General features: G+C 36.9%; 1 protein-coding gene across 2 annotated transcripts in view; it reads right to left on the bottom strand.

Moving 5' to 3' along the window:
- Window positions 1-27,553, bottom strand: part of PARP4 (poly(ADP-ribose) polymerase family member 4) — a 117,668-nt gene that overhangs the window by 40,313 nt on the left and 49,802 nt on the right. For both annotated transcript variants that reach the window (XM_079138812.1, XM_079138813.1), the window contains 13 exons: window positions 27,379-27,535; window positions 25,312-25,436; window positions 24,492-24,623; window positions 22,270-22,356; window positions 18,798-18,962; window positions 17,890-17,936; window positions 16,892-16,970; window positions 9,413-9,550; window positions 7,766-7,961; window positions 6,151-6,218; window positions 4,840-5,027; window positions 3,251-3,350; window positions 270-440 (listed from right to left, as the gene is read on the bottom strand). In XM_079138812.1, coding sequence (XP_078994938.1) covers window positions 270-440; window positions 3,251-3,350; window positions 4,840-5,027; window positions 6,151-6,218; window positions 7,766-7,961; window positions 9,413-9,550; window positions 16,892-16,970; window positions 17,890-17,936; window positions 18,798-18,962; window positions 22,270-22,356; window positions 24,492-24,623; window positions 25,312-25,436; window positions 27,379-27,535 — 1,653 coding nt within the window. The remainder of the gene's footprint in view (window positions 1-269; window positions 441-3,250; window positions 3,351-4,839; window positions 5,028-6,150; window positions 6,219-7,765; window positions 7,962-9,412; window positions 9,551-16,891; window positions 16,971-17,889; window positions 17,937-18,797; window positions 18,963-22,269; window positions 22,357-24,491; window positions 24,624-25,311; window positions 25,437-27,378; window positions 27,536-27,553) is intronic.

Below are 27,553 nucleotides of genomic sequence, written 5' to 3'. Positions count from 1 at the left end.
ACAGTATCTTGGTTACTATAATGTGATTCTTTTAGTGGCATCCTCTCGCCTCTCAATGGAAATGAAAATCCTCCCCAACTATGTTCCCAAAAGGGGAAAATCTGCCAGTGAGAGGGAGAGATTAAAAAGAAAGAAAGAAAGAAAGAAAGAAAGAAAGAAAGAAAGAAAGAAAGAAAGAAAGAAAGAAAGAAAGAAAGAAAGAAAGAAAGAAAGAAAGAAAGAAAAAATATATAAGCAAAATACATTTTACAAACTGTGCATCTTCTTACCTGGGTACAATGAGGAATAAATCCATAGATAAGGAGTCGATCATTGTGGAACAAGGATGGCACTCGGGCTGGAGCCTGTAGGGGCTCGGGTGCATTTGTACTAAGTTGCTGCCATTTAACAGAGACAGAGTGGCAACTCGGGGAACATAACCTGGTCATTTGGTCTTCTATCTTTAATAAAAGAAGAATTATTTCTCTTTTAATGTTACATTCCCAAAATTGTAATGTAACACTTAAAGTTTACATTCTATACCTTGGAGATTTTGTAATTTTTTTCTTTCTTTTTCCTACAAGGTACTTTTCCAAAGAGATTTTTATGTAGAATTTTTAATAACAGCATAACTGCATCATTTAAATTTACAAAGCATCCTAAAATTATTCCATTAGCTAACTACCAACACGCAACTTTGGTAAGAATAGACTCCAGTTATAAAAGCCAGTCCTATGCCGGGTATGGTGGTGCACGCCTGTAATCCCAGCAGCTTGATAGGTTGAGGCAGGAGGTTTACAAGTTCAAAGCCAGCCTCAGAAATTTAGTGAGGTGCTAAGCAACTCAGTGAGACCCTGTCTCTAAATAAAAAATACAATAGGGCTGGGTATGTGGTTCAGTGGTTGAGTGCCCCTAAATTCAATCCCTGGTAACCACCACTCCCCCCCAAAAAAGGAAAAGAAAATGCTAATCAAAACCACAATGTGATATAACTTCACACCCATTAGGATGGCTATTAATAACCCAAACAAACAAAAATAAGAAATAATGAGTATTGGAGGGCTAGGGGTATAGCTCAGTGTTACAGCATTTGCCTAGCATGGACAAAGTCCTGGTTATGGTTCCCAGCACTGTAATTCCTCCCCTCCCCAAATAAGTACCGGAGAATTAGAATCCTGGTACATTGTTGCTGGGAACGTGAAATGATTCATCTGTATAGAAGACAGAATGGAAGGTCCTTAAAAAACTAAAGAGTTAAAATATGATGAAGTATTTTCATTTCTGAGTATATACTCCAAATTAAATACAGGGACACAAATGAACATGTGTATGCCAACACTCACAATGGAATAATTCACAACACCAAAGAGTAGAAATAACTCAGAGTCCATTGATGGAAAAACAAAATGTGGTTTGTATATGTATATGGAGTATTATTCACCCTTAAAAAGGAAAGAAATTCTTCAAATGCCATAACACAGATGAATCCTGAAAATATCATGCTAAATGAAATATACCAGACACAAATGGACAACAATCTTATGGTTATATAAGTTGCTGAGAACAGGTAAATTCATCGAGACAGAAAGTAGGAGAGAAGTTAGTGGGAACTGCAGAGGAGGCAATGTGGAATTACTGTTTCTATGTGGGATGATGAAAAAGTTCTAGAGATGGATGAATGGTGATGACTGCACAAGATTGTGAATGTACTTAATACCAGTGAACTGTACACTTAAAATGGCTAAAGGACTGAGGATGTAGGTCAGTGGTAGAGTGCTTGCTTAGCATGTATGAGACCCTGGGTTCCATCCCCAGCCAGAGGAAGAGGAGGGGGGGAAGAGTGGGGGCGAGGGGGAGGAGAAGAAATTAAAATGTTAAACTTTATGTAATATTTTACCACAATAAAAAATTAAACCAAGGGCTCGGGGTACAGCTTAGTGGTAGAACACTTGCTTAGCATGCATGAGGCCCTGGGTTTGATCTCCAGTACTAAGGAAAAAAGAAATTCCAGAAAAACATACAATTGCCTCTTTTATCTAATGGGAATTGGTTCTAGGACCTCCTGGGACCAGATCTCAAAATCTGTAGGTGTTCCAGTCCCTTATATAAAATGTTGTAGTATTGGTATAGAACATCACATATTCTCAATATACTTTACATCATCGCTGGATGACATTTTTTATTTTTTGACAGGGTTTCACTAAGTTGCTAATGAGTAAGAATAGTCAATAGTCAGCAATCAGAAGTGTTGGGCCCCAATTAAGGTCTTGTTCAAATGCAGAGACCAGGAGGCTAACTGGTAGAAATATTAATGGGCACCATCAAGGCCTATTTCAAATGTAAAAAACCATGAGGCTTACCTATGGGAATACTCTAACCAACTCCTCTGTCCCAGAGAGGTAGGAACATGGAAGGTGGGAGGGAAACCAGATGGGAGTTACATGAAGGATTAAAACTCAGGCTAAAGGACATAACCAATAGGCTTAACACTTTTTCAATGTCAGTTAAATAGATTTTGCTCCATATTCTACCCAAAACCACATAAGTCCCTAAACTAGCACACCAAAGTAGGTTTTTCTGTTATTTGGGTCCCTCCTACATCTCATGAGTTCTCTTTCTTCTCACTTAAATAAATCCTACCCTTCCTTTTCCTTTTATTCTTCCTTTCTGTTATTATCTGTGGATTTTATTCCTCAAATCTGTGAGACAAGAACCCAGAAGGAAATTGATGAAGCAGGGAATCTTGCCTCATCTCAAAACTCTGGTTTCACTAAGGCTGGTCTGAAACTTTTGATTCTCCTGCCTCAGCCTCCCAAGTTGCTGGGATTACAGGGGTGTACCACATAATCCTGTAATCCTATAATTACATGAAATTCTGTATTCCTAGCAAATCAGGAGGCTGAGAGTGGAGAATCACAAGTTCAAAGCCAGGCTTGGCAAATTTAGAGAGATACTATCTCAAATAAAAAATAAAAAGGGCAGGGAATGTAGCTCAGCTGTAAAGTGTCCTTGGGTTCAATTCCCAGTACAAAAAAAAAAAAAAAAAAGCAGAAATCAAATTATTAGAAGGATGGTGTGATTAAACAATCACTCTGTTTCCTGCTTGTTATAAAACGAGCAGTATCTGAGGATAGGGGCTTACTCCTTTGGTAGCTTTTTCTTCTTTTCAGCTCCCCTGTCTATTCATGAAAACACAGAAGATACTGTCAGACATGTAAGAATATAATATTTCTATATGTAAACCAAGACTAAAGATGTTTAAAAAACATACCTGTTTTTTCCAACTATGTTTTGATTTTGAGTTAAAATATTCAAAAACTCCAGCACCACACTGAGACAAAGTCCTTAAGACATGGCGATTTGCTGTAGAACTGATCACATTTCACGTTTTAGTTTCAAGAAATCTTGTACACATTTTAAAGTACATTTTAACAATGTTGAGGAAGCTCAAAGTTTAATAGAAGAGACATTACATGAGAAAGAATTTATTTTTCTGTAGCTAAGGTTAAAGAGATAAAACAGGGTCAGGGCATAACTCAGCTGTAAAGTGATTGCCCAGCATGCACAAAGCCTGGGTCCTATCCCCCACACTGGAAAGAGAAAAAAAAAACAAGACACACACACACACACACACACACACACACACACAGAAATCAAATGATAACAGACAGAAGGAAACATCTGAAGGTTTGCTTAATTTAAGCTCTCGTATCTAAAGGACTTATTTATCCTTCACAATAGGGAAAAAAAAAGAAATTCCTAGGTTGGTGCTGTAGCTCAGTGGCAGAGTGAGTGTTTGCCTAGCATGTGTGAAGTACTGGGTTCACACATAAACAAATAAAATAAAGGCATGCTGTCCATCTACAACTACAAAAAAAATTTTTTTTAAAAAGAAGAAATTCCTATGTTGGGGTGGTAACTCAGTGGTAGAATGTTTGCATGGCATGCCCAGTTTCTGGGTTTCATTCCCAGCACCATCAAAAAACTTCGAAAAGAAAAAAGTAGAAATTCTTCACATCTGTTTTACCAAAGAAAAAGTTCTTTCCCTACCTCAAATGTGTTGAGGAGAGAGTCTGCTCCATGCATTATCTCAGAACAGAGGAACAGAATAACCACTTGTGGGGGCTGCATCCAGGAAGAGCCTAGATTTCCCCTACTCTCCACAACTCCCCACACAGCATGGGATGGGAGCTCTATAGGAACACCAGGAAGCCCAACTTGCTCTGTTTTCCTTACATGAATGCCATATACCTTAGTGCATAAATCAAATTATTAGAAGGATGGTGTGATTAAACAATCACTCTGTTTCCTGCTTGTTATAAAATGAGCAGTATCTGAGGATAGGGGAATTAACTATAATTGTGAATTAACTATAATTGTGAGAGGGGGTAATTTCCTAGGAAAGATTCTGTGCATACTAGAGCTTTGAAAATGCAAATATGGCAGCCATAAATGAGGGAGCAAGGCAACAGGAAATGGGGGCATGGCCCAAAGTACAGACTACCTCCAACTAGACCAAATTAGCTAGAGGGAGCTGTGCCCCGGCTGCTTAGGACAAGCTGGACATCTGGAGTGTTGTGTAACATAATAATCCTATGAAGTAGGTATTATCATTTTCATCTTCATTTTACAAAGGCTAGGTTAAATAACTTACCTGAGGTCATAGTTAGTGAATGAGTGGTTCACTGGGGTTTTGAGATTCAAGCAGTCTGGCCCAGAGCCCAGAGCTCTGCCCTGCACCCTATATAGCTTCTATATCCTAGTATCAACTCCCAGACTTTCAAAAATCCTGTGCAGTCCAACTAAAGACTTGCCTGCCAGTTGCATTTTTACCATGGCAACCAGATCTCTGAGACTTACCCCACTCCGCAGGTGAACAATCTGGTATGATGGACATTTCTTTTTACAAGCTGCAATGTCAGACTCTCATTCTGGAGGTGCCCATCAGATATGAGGAGAATGTTTCGTAACCCTTGAGAAGGGTACAGCAAACTTAAATACCGGAGCATTTTCCAGAAGTCTGTGTTCCCCATAGTAGGTGTAGCAGACTACAGGAGTTGAAACAAAAGATCATTTACTCCTTTTTGGGTATACTCACTATTAAGTGCAATCATTCACTGAAGCACATCTCCTTTTTTTTTTTTTATTTTATTTTTTTTAAGTAATGGGCATTAAACCCAGGGATGCTTAGGATGTCACTAAATTGCTGAGGCTGTTCTTGAGTTTGTAATCCTCCTGTCTCAGCCTCCCAAGTCACTGGGATTACAGGTATGTTCCACCATGCCTGACTGAAGCACATCTCCCTGCAGGGTTTAGAGATAGACCATCAACAAAAAGATTTTCTTCCTAATTATATATTTGTGGAACAACTATAATTATGTCCTTTTAGTTTGTAATTGTGGCATACATAAACTATAATATTATCACTTGGCATTTGTTTGCTTTTTAAAAAATAGTTTTCAAAGAACTACTACATCTATGAAAAGAAACATCCCGTCAAAGAACCCCTGGATTTGCCAGCCTTGACTGAGGTGGTGAATGGTCATTCTCAGGTTGTTTCATTTTAAATGAAAGAAAAAAAGGACAGAAGAAAGTTTTACACAATGTTAATGCTATTTGCATTGCATGGTGGGATTGTGGGCATTTTTTCTTTATTTTTGATTTTCAATTTTCTTTATTGAATTCATATAATTTTTATTTTATCACTATTATAAAAGAACACTGTTATGTTTGGATAAGCATACCCCTGCTCTCACCCACTCCACTGCCATGTGTTTAAGGCTTGGTTGCCAGCCTGTGGCATTACTGGGAGGTGGTGAAACTTTTAGGAGGTGTGACCTAGTGGAAGATCATTGGGAGTGTGCCCTTGGAGGGGATATATTCTTTGTTTCTGGCAGTCGTGAGGTGAGTAGGCCTCCTCTGCCATGAGTTCCTGCCAGGATGAACTAGACTCAAAGCAAGAGGGCCAGGAGATCATGGACTAAAAGCTCTGAAACCACAAGGCAAAATAAATCCTTCCTCCTTATAAATTGATTTATCTCAGGTATTTGTTACAGAAATGAAAAGCTGACATCTGCCAACATACAAAAACTTCAGGGGGAATAATTTCTGGATAGTACAACTAAAAGTTTCATAGACAAAAGGTCAGAAGACTGAGGATGTTTGTCTTACCATAATGAACTCTGTTGGTACATCACTGCTCTCGATGTACTTAGGATATGAAAACAACTCCTTGTAACCTGTGTAATAAGATTAGTTGAGGTGTTAAATATTAAACACCATTAAAATTTTACTGGATTGACTATTAACAAATAGTAATGCTACTTCATACCACTGCTGCTATCACAAAAAATATTATATATACTTTTGAGAGTACTATGTGTAATAGTTTCTTTTTGTGTATGATAGTTTCAACGTACAAAACACCCCACCAGGGCTTGGGTTGTGGTTCAGTGGTAGTGTGCTTGCCTAGCATGTGTGAGGCACTGGGTTCAATCCTCAGCACCACATAAAAATAAATAAGTAAAATAAAGGTATTTATCACAACTAAAATTAAAAAAAAAACCCACCATGTTATTCCTTTAAATAATACATTCCAAACAAACTATGCACTATAGTTTGCAAATGTGCTAAGTCAAATTCCACATGCAGATTTCTGTATTGCCTGTTTAAAGCAAGGTGTGAGTGTGTTACAATGGTACTGGCAGCTTAGTCCTGGAAGGACACAATGTGCACGCATGCCTTTTGCATGCCTATTTGACTGCTACCCACAGCAGAGCAAAACCTAGCTCCAAGGGCCTTCTGCTGGGTGACACAGAAGATAAGAATCAAGAGGACAGAATTATTCCCATTATTCCCTCACTTCATTCTATGCTCTTTCTTTCATCCTGCAGTGTCATGTTCCTGAGATGCCTCTCAGTTCCCACCTGGAGGGTGGTATTACTTTCCTTCTAATATTGTTGACCTGACTTCCCAAGATCATTCCTTATAGGTTTTCTATGACCTACTGATTCTAAATAATGTCCTTATTCTTGGGCCCCTCTTACTTAGCAGACTAAAGATCTTGCATTTGGTTGAGTTGGTATTAAAAACAAAAGGAATATTTCTATTCATCTAGTATAGATCAAGCCCATTGTAAATGCTTTACACACATTAACTCAGGCCTTACAATACCACTCTGAGATAGTAACTATTGTTACTATTGTTAAGTATTGTTCCTCAGATTGTAGATGAGGAAACTGAGGCACCAGAGTTCAAACATCTTGTTCAACATGACACACAGAATTTTTAAGTGGTACACTTGGGTTCTGGCCCCGGGGACCTGGTTCCAGAGTTCTTTTTGTTTGTTTGTTGTTTGTTGGTACCAGGGATTGAATCCAGAGGCACTTAATCACGAGCTACATCCCCAGACCTTTTTTATCTTTTATTTTGAAACAGGGTCTCACTAAGTTGCTTAGAGCCTTGCTAAGTTGCTGAGTTGGCTTGAACTTGTGATCCTCCTGCCTCAGTCTCCTGAGTTGCTGAGATTACTGGCATGTGCCACTGCACCCAGTGTTTGTTGTTATGGTGATGTAAATCAAGTCCAAGGCATCACACTTGTCAGACAAGTGCTCTACCAATGAGTTACAACTCTGGCCCCTGGCTTCAGAATTTTTGTGCTTAAGCTTTGTGTTAGGTTACCTACAGTTCCACAGACAAGGTTGGGGATCAACAGTCATTAGTCTTAACAAAGGATGTTCACTTTAAGGAAGAAGAACACATTGGACTGGGGACAAAGTACACTTACCTGTGCCAAATTGTACCATGTTCACTTTTTGCTTCTTATCCACTAAGGATAGTGCATACAAGGCAATTTGCTTGGCTTGCACAAATGTCTCACCCTCCATGGAATTGGAACAATCAAGACAAATAATTACTTCATTCTTGTGAGCCAGGCCAGGGAGGGTGGCATCAAGATTGGGTTGAAAGACAAGCATACAAGCCTAGAAGAAGAAAAAAGATCTTGGATGAGAGCTTCTTGTATCTTAAACAGGAAAAGATCTATTTGCAAAAAACAAAAAACAATAAAATGCATTTAACAACAAGATGACATACTAGAAGCTCAAATTAAGACTAAAATGTTAAAGCTGGAGATTCTAACATGTACGACTATTGAGAGGTCAAGAATTAATAAAGAATACCTGAAAAAATCATAGGGTTCTAATGTTATTTGCAAAATGAATAAATAATATGCCTTTCTCTCACACACACTAGTCTAAAAGGAATTTAGATGATATTATGATTACTAAAATATGTACATAAAACTTTTATTAATTAACCAATACTTAAAAATACAACTATTATTACAACTTTTTTTGTGGGGGAGATGGGTACTGGGGATTGAACTCAGGGGCACTCGACTACTGAGCCACATGCCCAGCCCTATTTTATATTTTATTTAGAGACAGGGTCTCACTGAGTTGCTTAGCACCTCACTTTTGTTGGGCTGCCTTTGAACTCACGATCCTCCTACCTCAGGCTCCTGAGCTGCTGGGATTACAGGTGTGCATCAATGCACCCAGCAACTACTACAATTTTTAAGAGAATAGCAATTCTTTGTTAAAGTTATACAAAATGGCCTTATGGTCATAATTTTTTATTTGTTTTTCCAGTATCAAAATTTAAAAAGTATAAAAAGTACACAGACTAACTGATGTAATAGCTGAGGATGGATTTAGTTTTGGGTAGGGATTTAGGTAAAAACTACAATCTTGGTTGGGTGTGGTGATGCATGTCTGAAATCCAAGTGGCTCAGGAGGCTGAGGAGGAAGATCACAGTTTGAAGCCAGCCTCAGCAATTTAGTGAGGCTATAAACCTAGTGAGATCCTGTCTCAAAATAAAAAATAAAAAGGGCTGGGAATGTGGCTCAGTGGCTAAGCACCCCTGGGTTCAGTCTCTGGTACCAAAAACAAAACAAAACGAAACAAAATCTTGCTAGGTAGGGCGGTCAGTGATGTATTCCTATAATCCCAGTGGCTCAGGAGGCTGAGACAGGATGATCACAAGTTGAAGGTCAGTCTCAGCAACTTAGTAAGGCCCTGAGCAACTTAGTATATACCCTATCTGAAAATAAAAAACAAAATACTTGGGAGGTAACTCAGTAGTAAAGTGCCTCTGGGTTCAATACCCAGGACCAAAAACAAATAAAAACAAAAATAAATGACAATAACAAAAAACTGCAATCTTTATAGGGAAATAAGCCACATGAAAGCTTTGGTAGAAGCCTCAGAAGTTGATCATGCTTGATATAATTTTAGTTGCAGAATCTTGGGGTAGGAGAATTCATTTTGCAATACTAGTTTTTCAGGATTATAATAATTTCCAAATTAAAATATCCTATTAATTCTGACATAATTTTCCAACAGTATCTCTTACAAGTAAGATGTATCATACCTCACTTTCTTTTTCTGGATGTTTTTCAACCCACATTCTTGGGAGATATGCATCAGACAAAGTGATGTGAAGAGAAAATCCACTGCTATCTAAGGAGCTGCCTTCCAGGGTGCTAATCACAGCTTTGCAGTCTGTGCTCTACAAAGTAAAAAACCATATGATAAAGTAAATAATGGAATGATAATATGCTTTCAATTTGCATTTACCTATCAAGTAGCAAACCCTTCCATAATTTATATAATTCCATAATTCCAAACAATCAACAATGTAGTAATAAATTTCAAAATTATAAAACGTAGGTTTTACACCTATGACCATTATCATATCAGTTACCCTCGTGAAATTCTAGAGTAAATTTAGGTAAGTGTGAGACCATCTTAACTCTGGATCCAGAGATTATAGATCTTTGCATTCAATTAGACCTATCTGGATACAGCATATAATCAGAACCTAGAAACAATAAAATAGAACATTCAATAGAAGTCTTCAAATTGACTCTGATTTGTAAATTATACTTCCATGAATATGAAAATGTAGATGATAAGCTTTAAAATAAAGAAGACAACATGGTAGATTGAAAAATACCACAGTCTCTTCACTCTTCTATACTTACCCCTCTGCAATGTAACCTGGAAGCTCCTCTCACCTGGAGGTTACATCTTTTTCTCCACCTTTGAATTGGCCAATAGAGTTGGCCATATGACTTGCTTTGGTTAATGAGATACTGGGAGTGTGATGCAAGAAGGCCCTTAAAGTGTTAGTGCAATGTGAAAAATCAACTCAAAGTGAATCAAAGACTTAGGCACTAGAACAGAGATGCTGCACCTAATAGAAGAAAAAGTAGGACCAAATCTCCACAATGTGGGTTTAGAAACTGATTTCTTTAACCAGACTCCTAAAGCACATGAAAATTAAGACTCAATAAATGGGATGGATTCAAAATAAAAAGCTTCTTCTCATCTAAGGAAACAATCAATAACATGAAGAGAGAGCCTACAGAATGGGAGAAAATCTTTACCACATGCACCTCAGATAGAGCACTAATCTCCAGGATATTTTTTAAGAACTCAAAAAACTTAACATCAAAAAACAAATAACCCAATGAGCAAATGGGATAAGGAACTGAACAGACACTTGACTGAAGAAGAAATATAATCGATCAACAAACATCTGAAAAATGTTCAACATCTCTTGCATTTAGAAAAATACAAATCAAAACTACTCCAAGATTTCATTTCACTCCAGTCAGAATAGCTATTATCAAGATTATAAGCAATAAGTGTTGGCAAGGATGTGGGGAAAAAAGTACATTCATACATTGTGGTGGGCAACCACTATGGAAAACAGTGTGGAGATTCCTCAGAAAACTTGGTATGGAACCACCATTTGACCCAGTTATCCCACTCCTCAGTTTATACCTAAAGGACTTAAAATCAGCATACACATCAATGTTTATAGCAACTCAATTCACAATATCTAAAGTATGGAACCAACATAGATGCCCTTCAACTGTTGACTGGTTAAAGAAAATGTGGTACATATACACAATGGACTATTACTCAGCCTTAGAGAAGAATGAAATTATGATATTTGCAGGTAAATGGATGGAACTAGAGAATATCATGCTAAGTGAAATAAGCCAATCCCCAAAAACCAAAGGCTGAATGTTTTCTCTGATAAGCAGATGCTGATCCATAGTGTGGGGAGTGGAGAGAGGGAAGAATGAAGGAACTTTGGATTGTGCAGAGGGGAATGAGGGGAAGAATGGAGTGGTGGGGATGGGAAGGCCAGCAGAATGAGACAGACATTATTACCTTATATACATGTATGATTACACTATTGGTGTGACTGCACCATTGTTCAGCCAGAGGAAGAAGTTGTGCTTCATTTGTGTACAATGTGTCAAAATGCATTCTATTGTCATGTGTAACCAATTAGAACAAATTTTAAAAAAGAAATACTTTAAAACATTTTACTATAGAATTATTAATGCTAAATCCACTAAAAATTGATTATGTGACCATGACATGCTAGGTACGATATTGTTAATCATGATATAAAAAGGGTACTCTTTCAAAACGTTATCAGCCAATTTCTCAATTACCTTCTTTTTGACAATTCATATTTAGAAGCTGATCACTAAGATCTAATGGTAAGAAAGATACGAATTAAACTAAAGCATATTAGTAAAAATTTCATATATTTTATATTGCTTGTAAATCATGTAATTTTTAGAGTGTTTTTTGTTTGTTTTCTATGTAAAGGATTTCATTTGTGTCTAATAAGATACTTCAAAAAAAAAAAAAAAAAAAAGCATTTGTGCGATGGGGCTGGCCCTTCTTGTTTCTACTGGGATTCTTCTACCAGTAGGTAAATAACCCTGAGCCAATCTGCTGGATAATGGGCTATATGGCCACCATCCTACCTAACACTGGATCGGCAGTTGTGTGCATGAGGCTGTTGTATACCATACTGTTCAAGCCACAGAACTGTGAAAATAATAAGTGTTCAAGACAAGCTTTGTTGTTTTACCTACCCTGATCTCAAACTTTTAGGCTCAGGTGATCCTCTTGCCTCATCCTTCAGATTAGCTGGGACTGTAGATGTGTACTACAATGTCTATAAATGCTTACTATTTTAAGCCAGAAAGTTTAGGAACTATTTGTTAAATAGCAAAGCTAACTGTTGTGAAGGGCTTCTTGTTCAGGATGGATGGAGCATGTGAGTTTAACTCTGTTCCCTAGCAGAAGGCAAAGCTTCCCTGTAATTGAAAGGAAGCAATAAAAAGGGCATAAATACATGAAGAAATTTAGAACGGGAACAAAAATGACAGAAGATTAGAGATGTCAGCAAATTTTAAGAAGACAGGAAATTGATGGATGTGTGGTAAGTAACTTAGCCAGAGTGAGGGATGCTTCTACTGGAGAGCCTACAGAGGGGATGATCACCAGCAGTGGGTTCATTAGCTCTCAGCAACCTGGAGAGGAAGGTTCCCAACCTAGAGGGACAAGGTACTGCAAAAATGAGGCCCTAGTAAACAGACAATATACCAAGCTATTAAGTTCCAGACCCCTCCCCACCCAAGTATCCAAGCAGTGAATACCTTAGTAAACTTGACCTCTCACTAAAGGAAACTGGAGATTTATTACCTAAATCCAACTAAATAGAACACAGACAAGAAAATGCTAGGTATTGTTATGGGATTCAACTCAAGAACAGACTGATCACCACTGAGAAGTCCAAATTTGAGAGTCTTTATTAGTCGGTCAGCTGACTGTCTCACAAAATGCCCCAAAAATGGCTATAGCAAAAACAGCCCCAACCATGGGGTTGCAGGGGTTTTTATATCATAAGTCAGTACATCAAACATAAGTATCTGTTGCTATAATTCAAAACTATAAACTAACATCATGAAATCTAAAATTATAAGCAGAAGGGCAAGTGGGTCAAGATGACCTTACTTAGGCACAAATTAAATAATGTTTACTAACATCTAGACAATCACTGTTGACATGGAACATTATTTAAGAAAAATAGGAATCAAAAAGAGAACAACTTTTCATCATATAAGAATTGCCATTTTGTGTTGCCAAACACATCATGCTAAGCAACTGTTAATGGGTACAGAGGTGGGGTGTTCCCATGGGAGAAATATTTCCTATATAACATGGAGTTTAAAGGTAAAATGGAGTCTGTTTAGTCATTGCCCATGTAGCCTGTCCTATAACATTTGCATGGAGTCCAATACGTCAAACTGTCACAGGCATAATGGGGATTAGGAGTATAGACTGCTTACGTTAGGGGAATGAAGTAAAAAACAGTATTCTAAAACATATTCCATGAATATCATAGAATTTCACTTCTCAGTCCTCAAGATGAACACAGAGGGTTGCCCACACAATTGGGAAAAGCCTCTAACATGAAATATGGAGGTAAGCAAACAAGCCAAAAAGAAGGATAAAAGGAATTCAGAGAGACACAAGAAACAGAAGAAAAATTATATTAGAAATGTTTTTAGGGAGGCAAAAGAGGATAGTACATCCAGGTATTAACAAAGATGCTACGATACTATAAAAATACTTAAAGATCACAAAAAAGCTCTGACAAATAAAAGATAGAAGAACTAAGGTTAAAAATTTTAGTAGAATACTTGGAATTTTAAATTGAAGAAAACTACCCATAAAGTGGATGGGATATATATATATCCCAGATCTAAAGGCCATAAGTACAGTGAGTATCATATTAAAATAAAATTTCATAATCCAAGGGATAAAGAGAAGATTTGAAATTCTTATAGAATATATATCTGTATATTCTGTAAGAATGAGAATATATCAGAATGTATGTGTGTGTGTGTGTGTGTGTGTATATATATATATGTATATATATATATATACATATATACATATTTCTTTTTTCTTTTTGGTATCAGGGATTTAACCCAAAAGCTTTTAACCACTGAGCCACATCCCCATCTCTTTTTATGTTTTATTTTGAGATAGGATCTCAGTTTCTCAGGGCATTGCTAAATTGCTGAGGCTGGCTTAGAACTTGTGACCCTCCTGCCCCAGCCTTCTAAGTCACTGGGATTACGGGCATGTACCATCATGTCCAGCTGAAATTCTTACAGAATTTTTTTTAACAACAACAATAAAAACAATTAAACAGACCATGTGCAAAGAATAGGGGATAAGAATATCACTGAACTTCTATAGTAACCCTGTAAGCTAGAAGAAATTGCCTTCTGTATTTACAGAGAAAATGGTTTCCAACTCAGGATTCCACATTTCACTACAAGATCAATTGCAGCACAGAATATCTATTATTTCCTGAAAGTGTGTGTACTACCCATATACTCTTATTCAGGAAGTTAATGAATGGTGAGCTCTGCCAAACTGAGGGAAGAAAAAGGATAAAGATTGGATCTGAGTACTGTCAAGTTTGATGCTTGTTCTGACTAAACCAGGGGATAAACTAAAATTACATGTCTTCATCTTTTCTATTCCAAGCAATATAGTCTATCTTTGCAGTCTTTTGAAAATCATGTTGATTTATAAGTTGATTCTCAGAATGGAAATCTTGTGAATTAGATCCTAAGCCAGAGGACATAAGCAGGCTGCCACACCCCACTGCCGAGGGGGCACCCTTCTCCTCACATGTGAAGACTGGGTAGACATGAGCTACAGTCCCAGAAATGAGGGACTCTTTTACTAATTACATACGGAAGACGTTTGTATCCTTATCTTTGCTATAAATAAATTCATAAAAGGTAAAAAAAAAAAAAAAGATAGGATCTGAGGATGAAGCTCGGTGGATGAATTCAGGGCCTTGGGTTCAATTTCCAGCAGTGCAAAGAAAGAAAAAAAAAAAAAGGTTTCCTATTAGGATTGGGGATGTAGTTCAGTGATCAAATGCTTGCCTATTATATATAAGCCCTGGATTCAATCCTTGGTAAGAATAGGAAAGAAAATTTAACAAAAATAAATACACAGCCCCCCCAAGGGTGAACAGTAAAGGGAGGCATATTCCCAGCATTAGTCAAGCTAGGCTAGAGTAGGAGTGAGAGACTAAGGGAGGGAAGGTGAAGAAAAAAGAAAGCAAATGGATTATCTTTAGCATTTGCCAGTGTGAAAAATAACATTGAGAGGGACTAGAAATCAAACAAGTGAAAAGGGTAACTTTTCTTAAAAAGGAAAACACCATGTGGAGGTTAAAAACGACAATGGCAGGGCTGGGATTGTAGCTTAGTGGTGGAGCACTTGCCTAGCATGTGTGAGGCAATGGGTTTGACCCTCAGCACCACATAAAAATAAATGAACAAAATAAAGGTACTACGTCCATCTACAATTAAAACAATTAAAAAAAATAATGGCATCATAACACATTTCTTAACTAAATGGTCAAATTGTTCACAGAGTCATAATCATTTAGACATTCACTATGGACTTACCACTGTGATAAAACTCTTTTGGAATGATGAGGACAGGAAAAGTAGGGGCTGAGTTAGGTGGAAGGGGCAAAAGCTAAATGTTCACCCACCATGACCGGGATGTCAAAGAGTAATAATTTCTTCTCTTTCTGTAGTGCTTGGAATTGAACCCAGGCCTTGTGCACACTAGGCAAGTGCTCTGCCACCAAGCTACACTCCTGGTCTAGAAGGTAATTTGTGAAACAGATGAATCAAGAAACAATAGTGAAGAATTATTATTTAAAACTCTGGTAATACCAAAGAAACAGCTCAAATATTCAGACCAATTTATTGGCTTTAGAAGTTGGTCTAGGGGAGCAACAGTGAGGACTGGCTGCTGCTACTTGTTATAAACTGCTGTTAGCAGCACTTCATTTAAATTTTTTTAAAAAATTTGTTCTAATTAGTTATACATGACAGCAGACTGCATTTTGACATTGTACACAAATGAAGCACAACTTCTTCCTCTGGCTGAACAATGGTGCAGTCACACCAACAGTGTAATCATACATGTATATAAGGTAATAATGTCTGTCTCATTCTGCTGGCCTTTCCATCCCCACCACTCCATTCTTCCCCTCATTCCCCTCTGCACAATCCAAAGTTCCTTCATTCTTCCCTCTCTCCACTCCCCACACTATGGATCAGCATCTGCTTATCAGAGAAAACATTCAGCCTTTGGTTTTGGGGGATTGGCTTATTTTACATAGTATGTCATTTACCTGCAAATGTCATAATTTCATTCTTCTCTAAGGCTGAGTAATAGTCTATTGTGTATGTACCACATTTTCTTTATCCATTCATCTATTGAAGGGCATCTAGGTTGGTTCCATAGTTTAGGTATTGTGAATTGAGTTGCTATAAACATTGATGTGGCTGCATCGCTATAGTATGTTGATTTTAAGTTCTTTAGGTATAAATTGAGGAGTGGGATAACTGGGTCAAAAGGTGGTTCCATACCAAGTTTTCTGAGGAATCTCCACACTGTTTTCCATAGTGGTTGCGCACAGCAATGTATGAATGTACCTTTTTTCCCACATCCTTGCCAACACTTATTATTGATTGTATTCTTGATAATAGCCATTCTGACTGGAGTGAAATGAAATTTTAGAGTAGTTTTGATTAGTATTTTTCTAAAAGCAAGAGATGATGAACATTTTTCAGATGTTTGTTGATCAATTTTATTTCTTCTTCTATGAAGGCATCACTTCATTTTTAAACCACATGCATGTTTTATCTTTTTTTTCTTTCTTTCTTTTCTTTTTTCTACTGGGGAATGAACACAGGAGAATTCCACCTCTAAGCTATATCCCCAATTCTTTTTATTTTTTATTTTGAGAAAGGGTCTCACTAAGATACCTAGGCAGGCTTCAAACTTGTGTTCTATAGCCTCAGCCTCTGGAGTTGCTGGGATTACAGATGTGCATCACTGTGCCTGGCTGCATGTATTGTTTAAGACAATAAAATTAATGTTAAAATAATAGGTCTTAAGAAACCAAAGATTTACTGACCTTTTTTTTCAGTTCATGTGTATCACTGGAAAGGAATTCAATTGTGTATGGCATTTCAATAGACATGGTCAAGGAGAAGCTATCAAAATGAAGAGAAGGTTGTCTTAGTTTAATATCTTAAGTTTCTATCAGTAGTTGTTTCAAACACACGCACACACACACATTGTTTCAAACATGCACAACGCACACACAAATAATTTGTAGAGCTTGAAGGGGAACCCAGGGTTTTGTACATGATAAGCATGCATATTCCCCAGCTCTTCAAATGATTTTTTTTTTTTTTTCCTGTGTGGGGACTGAATCCTGGGATGCTCAACCACTGAGCTACATCCTTAGTCCTTCTTAGTTTTTATTTTGTGACAGGGTCTCACTAAGATACCCAGGTTGCCCTTGAACTTGTGATTCTCTTCCTTAAGCTTCACGAGTTGCTGGGATTATAGGCATGGGTCACTGCAGGTTTGCCAAATAATTTTTTTTAAATTTATTTTTATTGTAAACAAATGGGATACATGTTGTTTCAGTTTGTACATGGAGTAACAGCATACCATTTGTGTAATCATACATTTACATAGGGTAATGATGTTTGATTCATTCTGTTATTTTTTCCTCCCCCCCACCCCTCCCACCCCTCTTTTCCCTCTATACAGTCCCTCCTTCCTCCATTCTTGCCCCCCTCCAACCCCCCATTATGTGTCATCATCCACTTATCAGTGAGATCATTCGTCTTTTGGATTTTTGAGATTGGCTTATCTCACTTAGCATGATATTCTCCAGTTTCATCCATTTGCCTGCAAATGCCATAATTTTATTATTCTTTATAGCTCAGTAATATTCCATTGTATATATATATACCACAGTTTCTTTATTCATTCATCAATTGAAGGACATCTAGGTTGGTTCCACAGTCTTTGCCAAATAATTTTAAATAAAAATTTAAACCATAAAATTAATGTCTACTGAATGAGTAATTAACACATTTTTATATTTTAGGTACTAACCTTTGTTTTGTTCCAATTTCCTTTACATAAATCTTCTTTACTTTATCCTGTTAACAAAAAATTGTATGTGTATAACCCAGTATTCATTAAGCTTCACTATGAGACTCTAAACTGAAAGTGATCTCAGCAAGGTCACAGCTGCACAGCTGATAGCACAACAGGACAGATGGTTTTACTTCCAAGTAATGAAGCAAACAAAGTTTTTGCTCATGAAATGACAATAATTTCTAAAATACAATAGATACCAGGGGTTACTTCTGACTATTTTGATGACTGAGATTTTTTCTTTCTTTTTCTCTCTCTCTCTCTCTCTTTTTTTTTTTTTTGGCAGTACTGGGAATGAAACCAAGGCCTTGCACATGCTAGGCAAGTGCTCTGCCACTGAGCTACATTCCTAGCCCCAGAGATTTTGATTCTATATACACATGTACATATATACGTATATACAATTTACATATGTAAATACAAAGTAAGAAGTATGGAAGGATATCTACCAAAGTGTGAAGTAGTAGTTATCTGTGGGCAAAGAAATTAAAGATGGTTTTAATTTTCCACTTTTGGCTTATTTGCATTCTGTATGCTTGTCAAAATTCTTCAAGATGAAAACACAGTACAAACACAAAAGTTTTTGATTGACTGAATAGAATAAAAATATTATGCTCATTGAGCATATCTGTGTCTTTATTCTTTTCGTTTTATAAACACTACAAACACTAAAGGCATAAATGTCAATGATATTGACTTTATGCCAAAAAGATTATTTTCGATATTTAGATTTTTTTCCTTCCCTTTGCTGTTTTTCTTTTTTATTCTGGTGCTGGGGCTGAACATTCTACCACTGAGCCCTATTTCCCTATTCGTAAATATCCCTCCCCACCAATGCTCCTTTAAATCTTAAGTGTACGAACCTGAAGGTTTTCATTTAAAGCCTTGTCCTGTTGCCAGGGTGCTACAGTGGCAGGCATGAAGAAGACAGCAACAGAGCCTTGGATGCTAAGTTCCGTAATGTAGGTGATTTTGATGAGAACCTTGGCCTGAGCGGGTAAGTTTCCAACACTTACAGTAAAAATATCCTAAAATACAAACATGACTTAGCCCACTCAAAAGCATATTCATTCTATGCCAGTTAATTCCTCCTATAACTTAAATGACTTAAATTACAATCTGCCAAATTCTTCCCCAGAAAATGGTAATAGAACCTAAAAGACCTATTAGTGGTGTTAAAGGAGAATCTGAAACCATTCATGGTGGTGAAGACAGGATGACATCTATGGGAAGTGGAGGAAAGGAGGCCATTGGTGCTGAACTAGGGAGAGTCACACAATGGACTCCACACCAATTCTCATGTACTTGTGGGACCTGCCCCTTCTTTGAAGAAACTGTGGCAGCTCCAACTTCTGTGGCATGTTACACCATTCTGCAGAGGTTGCAAAACTAAAATAGCTTTTTCTAAACTTGGACTTTACTTAATTCTTTTAAACTATAGTACCTTTATAATTTTACTTTTTAGAAAAAGTATTTAGCTTTCTTTGAATGGGATATGATCATTGCAGTAGAAAGCTGTAACCTCATGACTACCTAAGGCAGAAAAGAGGGGTTAGATATATATTTTTTTCTGATACCTACACAGAGATACTCTCCACATCTCCAACTACATCTGCCATTCCAATCAACCAGCATTATGCTACTAAGAAAATTTGGTATATTTAGGATATAGAATATTAATGATTATTAGGCTCAAAGGTTAAATTATGACATCAAGGATGTATCAAGGATATCCATTTGTAGAATGGAAATAAACAATGAAGGACATTCATTAAAGCGTTAATAGCACCATTCTTTAACAGAATGTGTGTGTGTGTGTGTGTGTGTGTGTGTGTGTGTATGCACATGAGTACATGCACATGTACCTAGGGTTCATTTGAGAGACTTTCACTTAATAGCGTGGGTTGCAGTTCCATTTCCAGGTAGGATAAAAGATGGAAGATGACATCACTTCTGTTTTAACACACTGGATAATGAGCAAAATCATAACTTGTCTTGAACCTATCAACTGAATGAACTGAGTGACAAGCCGCCCTAAGGATGGATGGGTCGTGGGAACTGTTTGAATTCTTACAGACTGAAAGTAGGCTAGCTTACATGTGGGTTTAGGATGACTGGGACCCCCACCCGCACCCAAAGGGGAGTTTGCATTTTTTTCACAAGTTTTTTCCACAGTCTTCCATTGGGTCCACTAAAAAGACTAGGACAGACTAAGAGACCAAGGAAATACCCTCTTAGCAGAGCAAGTGTGGGAAGAGGCTGGCTGCTGCTGGAGACAGGCATGGAACATTGCCTTCTTCCTTAGATCCTTCCTCCAAGTAAAGCAAAAGCCTGAAGCTGCTGGGGAAGGAGCAGAAGCAATAAAGGAATAAGAAAATTTCCTCATTACTCCCAGTAACCATTGCTTTAAAGAAAACAGAAGCAAAAGCTCTCTATTATGGAGGAGGGTATGAAACCTTCCTAGGCCCAGGACCCCACACCAGAACAAAGCAGGGTTTTGCTACAACTGGAGGAAAGTAAGGAAACTGTTCCTTAAACAACTCTCAACAGACACAAGGCAGAATCTGGTGGCTGCCAAGGTGGGAGAATGGGGCAGAGTATGGCACTACATAGCACTAACCTGGGAAAGAACAAAATTAAAATTTCAAAGTATAGTTTCAATTGAATGTACATTTCTTTTGCACCATTGTGAAGTAAAAAAATTCTCAGTCTAAAGTCAGGGACTGTATTTGTGTGTTTGTAAAATCTTTGGGAACATTATACAGTAATATATAATATAGTAATTATATACAATCTATAATATATATTACTATATTAAACATATAGATAATATGCATGTGCATATATGTTATGTGTTTTATAAATAAATTCTCAACTCTCCAGATTAACATATACAAATGAATTTATATAATATAAACATATTAATATATAATAAATATATGATGTTTAAATACATCAATTTTATTACTAATATGGTATGAGAACATTATAGACAGAAAAATACAGTCTGGGAGACAAGAAGGATGGAACACAGAAGTCTCAGGTTAACAACAATTCTGACTAAACTCTACCCATAGGTAATATCTTTTATGAGGACTGTCCTTCTCTAGATCATATTCCTCAGTAAATATATTAGGCTCAAGGAGGAAATATGTTGACCATACATTGAAAAAAAATTTTTTAGTTGTACATGGACACAATACCTTTATTTTATTTACTTATTTTTATGTGGTGCAGAGTATTGAGCCCAGTGACTCACACGTTAGGCAAGTACTCCACCACTGAGCTACAACTTCAGCCCAGTTGATCATACGTTCATGATGAGAACCCTACACTATTAACTGGCAGGCTCTTAAATGATAGAGCACCATTATTAATTGTTTAGTAATTACTTACTTATTGCTTATTTATTATTATTACTTATCCCGCAAATGGATATCTTAGATGTCAAAAGTAACTTACTCTTAAAACCCATATGAATCTTTCATATGCCATTCCCTTCACCAAACATTAAATTTTTATAATCCTAAGGCAATGTGTCATTCTCAGTAATGATATCTGAAGTTTATGGTCCTGTCTGCTAAACTAGCTAAAACATCAAACCTGAGGATGAGACGTTGACTACCTGCATCTAGTACCTGCTAAAAGGCACATTCAAAATATCTTACATTTAAGATATGATAGTTGTTCCTTCTTCCAGACTCTCCACATTATATACCTGTTAAAGCTAATGATCAGAAAGTCAAGAAGCTGGACGTTATCAGGACCCTGCAGAAATGCCTCCTGGGTTATGATTTGGTGAAAACTGGATAAATTGTGAGGTGAGATTAGTTCTAGGGAAAATAAATATATGGTGTAACCCAAATGTTTTCTTTTCGCTATCAATTCTGGGAAACTTAGTTCCCAATAATAGGAATAGCTTTCCTATTTGCCCAATAATATCATCATTTCCTTCTTTATTTAGACAGGTCAAATGGATCTGACAGGTTTGACCACCTTTACTTACAAAGGACCTTATAAACCTAGAATTATGCAAATTATCTACCTTGTGTGTATGTGTGTGGGGGGGCACTGGGATTCCACCCAAGACCTTGGGCATGTTAAGCAAGTGCTCTACCACTGAGCTATACCTTACAGCCCTTTCCGAAATTTTATTTTGAGACAGGGTCTCACTAAATTGCCCAGGCTGGGCTGAACGTGCTGTAACCCTCCTGCCTCTGCACCCAGAGTAGCTGGGATTACAGCATACACCACTACTCCCAACAATTTTCTGGGTTTGTATGAATTTCATATTTCAAATTCTTCCCCATAAGTATGCTGAATATCAGGCCATACCGGCGCATCCTGATCCATGAGGTAAGCACCATGGCCTTGACTGACAGCTTCCCGGTATTCTTGCTGGGCTTCTTCCTTCTCTTTAATCTGGAAAAGAAATTTTTATCATCCATTATACAAAGATTGACTTTAGTCCTTAATAAGGAAAATTATTATCAATGTATTAAAATCTGGACAAAAACAGAAAAATAAGAGTCTAAAATGAGTGAAAACTTACATAAAGTGATCACCAAAATGTACTTATCCAATACAAATTTGAACTGGAAAAGGCTACCAAAGAGAATTCTTTTTAAGTTGGGACTAAAATGTTTCAGAGTCAATGGTCAGAAATAAAGTTTGTTTGGAACTTTCAAATTTTTTGAGTTGTATATGGACACAATACCTTTACTTTATTTATTCATTTTTATGTGGTGCTGAGGATTGAATCCAGTGCCTCACACGTTAGGCAAGCACTCTACCACTGAGCTATAATAGCAGCCTCTTGTTTGGAACAAAACAAAAAATTTGTTTGTTTATTTTTAGTACCAGAGATTGAACCCAGGGGTGCTTAACCACTGAGTCACATCTCCAACCATTTTTATTTATTTTTTAAAAATTTTAAGACGGGCTGGGGAGATAGCTCAGTCGGTAGAGTGCTTGCCTTGCAAGCACAAGGCCCTGGGTTCATCCCCAGCACTGCAAAAATATTAAATTAAATTTAAAAATTTTTTAAAAATTAAAAAAAAATTTTTGAGACAGGGTCTCACTAAGTTGCATAAAGCCTTGCTAAGTTGCTGAGGTTGGCTTTGAACTTTCAGTACTACATGTGCCACTGTGCCTAGGCAAGTTTACTTTAAATATAAAAATTGTGGGTTATAATTACAACTTTGGGTTTGTCCTTAGAATAGACCAAGAATGAATAAGCTCTTATCCTCTGTTCCTTTTTATTTATTTTTTAAGTCCTAGGGATTGAGCCCAGGGCTTCACATATGCTAGGCAAGCACTCTACCACTGAGCTATATCTCCAGCAACTATTAACCATTATTTCTTTTCTTTCTTTCTTTTTTTGATACTGGGGACCGAACCAAAACAATCTCTAACACTGAGCCACTATCCCTGTCTTTTTTATTTTTTTATTTTGAGACAGGTTCTCACTAAGTTGACAATGTTGGCCTTGAACTTGCAATCCTCTTTCCTCAGTTTCTAAAGTCACTTGGATTACAGGTGTGTGATACTGCACTTGGCTACAACCCCTACTATTTCTGTGAGTATGATCTTTCTTGGAAAGTTACTACAGGCTTCACTTTAGCTTGACTTTTATAGCAGGACTAGTTTTTGTGAGAATATATGAGGGCTTTGTCAATTTTCAGATGTGACTTTCTAAAACTTTTGACATCAAAATAACTTTTTAAAAAATTGTACAAGCAAAGATCTTGCAAAACAATGGTTATGAAGATTGGGCAGATAGAGAGAGAAATCAGTTAATCAGGAATGAATATTCAAATGGAGGCTAATTGTATCTTAGCCAGGGCCTGTGTGAGGAGGGAATAGGTAACCCTCAAAGGTGTGGGCTGGCTGGAAATAAAAAGCTGAAAAAGTATTATTGAGATATAAACACAAAGGATACAGAAAATATTTATATTAAAAGCAGAGGGGCTGATGATGGGTGGAAAAGACCTGATGGGTCTGATCCTAACAAAGGGAAAAAGTCCACAAATGCTTTATTTATAATGAAACACACCAAAGGAATTTATTGTGAGGAGGTAAATAAGAAGCAAGAAGCTGTGAGGAAGTTGGCCTGATTGGTGACTTATCACTTGTGCAGTAATTCTTCCTCAAAGCAGCTGGTGCGACAAGGCTAGTTGGGGCACTGATATCTCTCTCTAACTCTGGGGAGCTGCGTTTGAACCTAGGGCAATCTGAGCCAATAAATTCCTCAGTATCACAGAATTCTCTTTGAGCAGGAAGTCTGCCAAGGCAATGAAGCAGTCTTAGATCGGTGAGATTACTCCAAGAGTTCTCCGAGGGGCCTACCTCTACTGTAGAGATGGCTCAGACATGCCCACAGTTCATTTGCAGCTTCTCACAATTGTGTGAGTGAGTTAGTTTTTAAAGAATATTTCTGGTTTTTGAAAAGGTTGCTACTCAACCTTATACAGCCATGGGGATCCAATGCAGATTTGGGTAAATAGGAAACTGACTTTAAAAGCAAAGAGCAATCCTAATGCATTTTCTCCTCTTACCTCGCCTACTATGTGCTTCCCATTGACAAATGCCTCAAAGCCACATACAGCTGCCTTATCATCCAAAGGAAAGACATATTTTGCTTCAATGGGCACATGACTTTGATTTGTGTATGTCTGAAAAACAATGACCTGAAGACAAAGAAAAATCCATATGCTTGATTAAACTACATGGAGCAACATTTGCAGGAATAACAAATATTGAAAATAATTATGCATATTCATTTTAGATTCCTTGAAGTTTGATCTTGACCCTCAAATTCCCAATCCTGGTTTCCAGGGTTAGTGTGTTCTACCATCACCATGCCTCATGATAAAAATGCACCAGTCACATATTTAATTAGTTCATATATAACTCACTGGAGTAAAAATTATCTGAAGTCTTAGAAATACTGACTTAGCAGAAGCAATATAGCTCTTATTAAGATGGCTAGGAAAAAAGTCTCTTTCATGTTATAGACTATGATGCCTTCTAAGTGTCACATGGGCTAGAAACTTATAGAATACACATAAGATGGGGTCAAGTCCCAAAAGATTCAAGGTAAACTGAAAATATCTGAAATAGAAAATATATTCAATGTTAGAAATGATATATAATTGGCCCTCTATATCATGATTTCTACAACCATGGATTCAACCAACTGTGGATCGAAAATACTTAGAAAAAAATTGTCTATATACTTATGGACTATTTTTCCCTGTCATTATTCCCTAAACAAGCAATATAACAGGCATATTTTATTTAGTTCATGCAACTGCAGTCAAATACTCATTTATTATTTACATTCATTTACTTATCATAAAACCACAGATAATATACCTGGGCTATGAAGTCCATTATTCTCCCCTTGATGTGAACATCTTCAAGAGGAATCAAATTCCCAGAAACATCCTGAAGGCCAGCCTTGACATTACTGGAAGGGTTGGTGTCTGGTAACTGGTAATCTGCATATTAAAAATGTTAATGTTGGCCTTTTTTTCTTCTGGTATTGGGGATCTACATTTGAACCTCATTGCCAATCCTTTTTCTATTTTATTTTAAGACAGGATCTTGCTAAATCATTGAGGCTGGCTTTGAACTTGCAATCTTCCTTACTCAGCCTCCCAAATTGCTGGGATTACAGGTGTGTGCAACCACACCTGGCCAATGTTAGCACTTAAGACCATCCTTGCACCATTTTTTTTTTTTTTACCTCGATCTTTATTCTTTGCTCCATCCCTTCATACATTATAGTTTAGGAAAAATTGACAAACAGCATTTTATGATTTTCAGTAGCCAATTCTGAAAAGTAAGTAAGCCCAAGTAAGAAAAATGGGGGAAACATTCTTAAAGATACGTCTGCCTTTTTATTTTATTTTTAAATATTTATTTATTTATTTATTTATTTATTTTGCACTGTTGGGGATCAAATCCAGGGCCTCACACATGTTAGGCAAATGCTCTAATTACCCTGCCCCACTTTCCCCTTTTTAAACTAAATACATCATATTGAAAACCTAGAATTACGCTATTATTGGAAAGACTTATATTTCATCATACATGCACATAGAGGTCTTTAAACATTTCAATAAACACAGATGAAACATGAACCTCACTATCTGCATTCCCTGTTTTCATAAAGAATTGATCAGTCACTATTATTAACTGTGGCATAAAAGCATTTTTGGAGCAATATGAAACTATCGAGATTTTTCAACATAAGGATGGTTAAATCAAGCATGTCAAAAAAAGTTCACATCCTGCCAGAGTCAGTGGTGTATGTCTGTAATCCAGAGAATAGGAAGGCTGAAGCAGGAATATCCACAAGTTTGAGGCCAGCCTTGGCAACTTAGTGAGATCCTATCTCAAAATAAAAAAAAAAGGGGGGCTAGGGTTGTAGCTCAGTGGTAGAGTGCTTGCCTAGCATGTGAGGCACTGGTTCAAGCCTTAGCACCACATAAAAATAAATAAATAAAGGGGTTTTTTTTTAGCATTTTAAAAAAATTTTTATTGTAAACAAATGGGATACATGTTGTTCCTGTTTGTACCTGGAGTAACAGCATACCATTTGCGTAATCATACATTTACATAGGGTAATGATGTTTGATTCATTCTGTTATTTTTTCCTTCCCCCCCACCCCTCCCACCCCTCTTACCCCTCTTTTCCCTCTATACAGTCCCTCCTTCCTCCATTCTTGCCCCCTTCCACCCTCCCATTATGTGTCATCATCCACTTATCAGTGATATCATTCGTCTTTTGGATTTTTGAGATTGGCTTATCTCACTTAGCATGATATTCTCCAGTTTCATCCATTTGCCTGCAAATGCCATAATTTTATTATTCTTTATAGTTGAGTAATATTCCATTGTGTATATATACCACAATTTCTTTATCCATTCATCAATCGAAGGACATCTAGGTTGGTTCCACAGTCTGGCTATTGTGGATTGAGCAGCTAATAAAGATATTTTTTTAAAAAGTATGCCCTACTTTAAAAATAAATGAATAAATAAATAAATAAACAAAGAAATAAAAATAAAAAGGGCTAGAGATGTAGTTCAGAGGTAGAAATCACTGTGCTCAATCACTAGTGCCTCAAATAAATACATAAATAAATAAATAAATATGAATGTGGTGGCTCAAGCCCATAATCCCAGCAACATGGAGGTTGAGGCAGGAGGATCTCAAGTCAAGTACGAGGCCAACTTCAGCAACTTAGCAAGGTCCTAAGCAACTTAGTGAGACCCTGTCTCAAAACAAAAAAATAAAAAGGGCTGGGATGTGGCTTGGGTTCAATCCCTGGTATAATAATAATAATAATAATAATAATAACAACAACAACAACAACAATGTTTTAGGTCTATAAATATTATTATATAAAACAACATTCAAGAAAATTGTCTTACCTTCAACCTTTGAAAAAGTTGAAAACTTGGGTCTGTATTCCTCAAATTCAGTATTATGACATGGATGAAAATCCTTTATTTGATCTTCAGGCATGCAAAACTTAACAATATATTTCATTTTAACCTGATTGGTTTTATATATAACAAATTCATCATCCTAGAGTAAAAAAAAATT

This window comes from Sciurus vulgaris, assembly GCF_902686455.1.
Source record: "Sciurus vulgaris genome assembly, chromosome: 4".
Taxonomy (NCBI): Eukaryota; Metazoa; Chordata; class Mammalia; order Rodentia; family Sciuridae; genus Sciurus; species Sciurus vulgaris.
The sequence above is the reverse complement of the archived record's forward strand: the minus strand, read 5'-3'. Positions and strand labels throughout refer to the sequence as shown.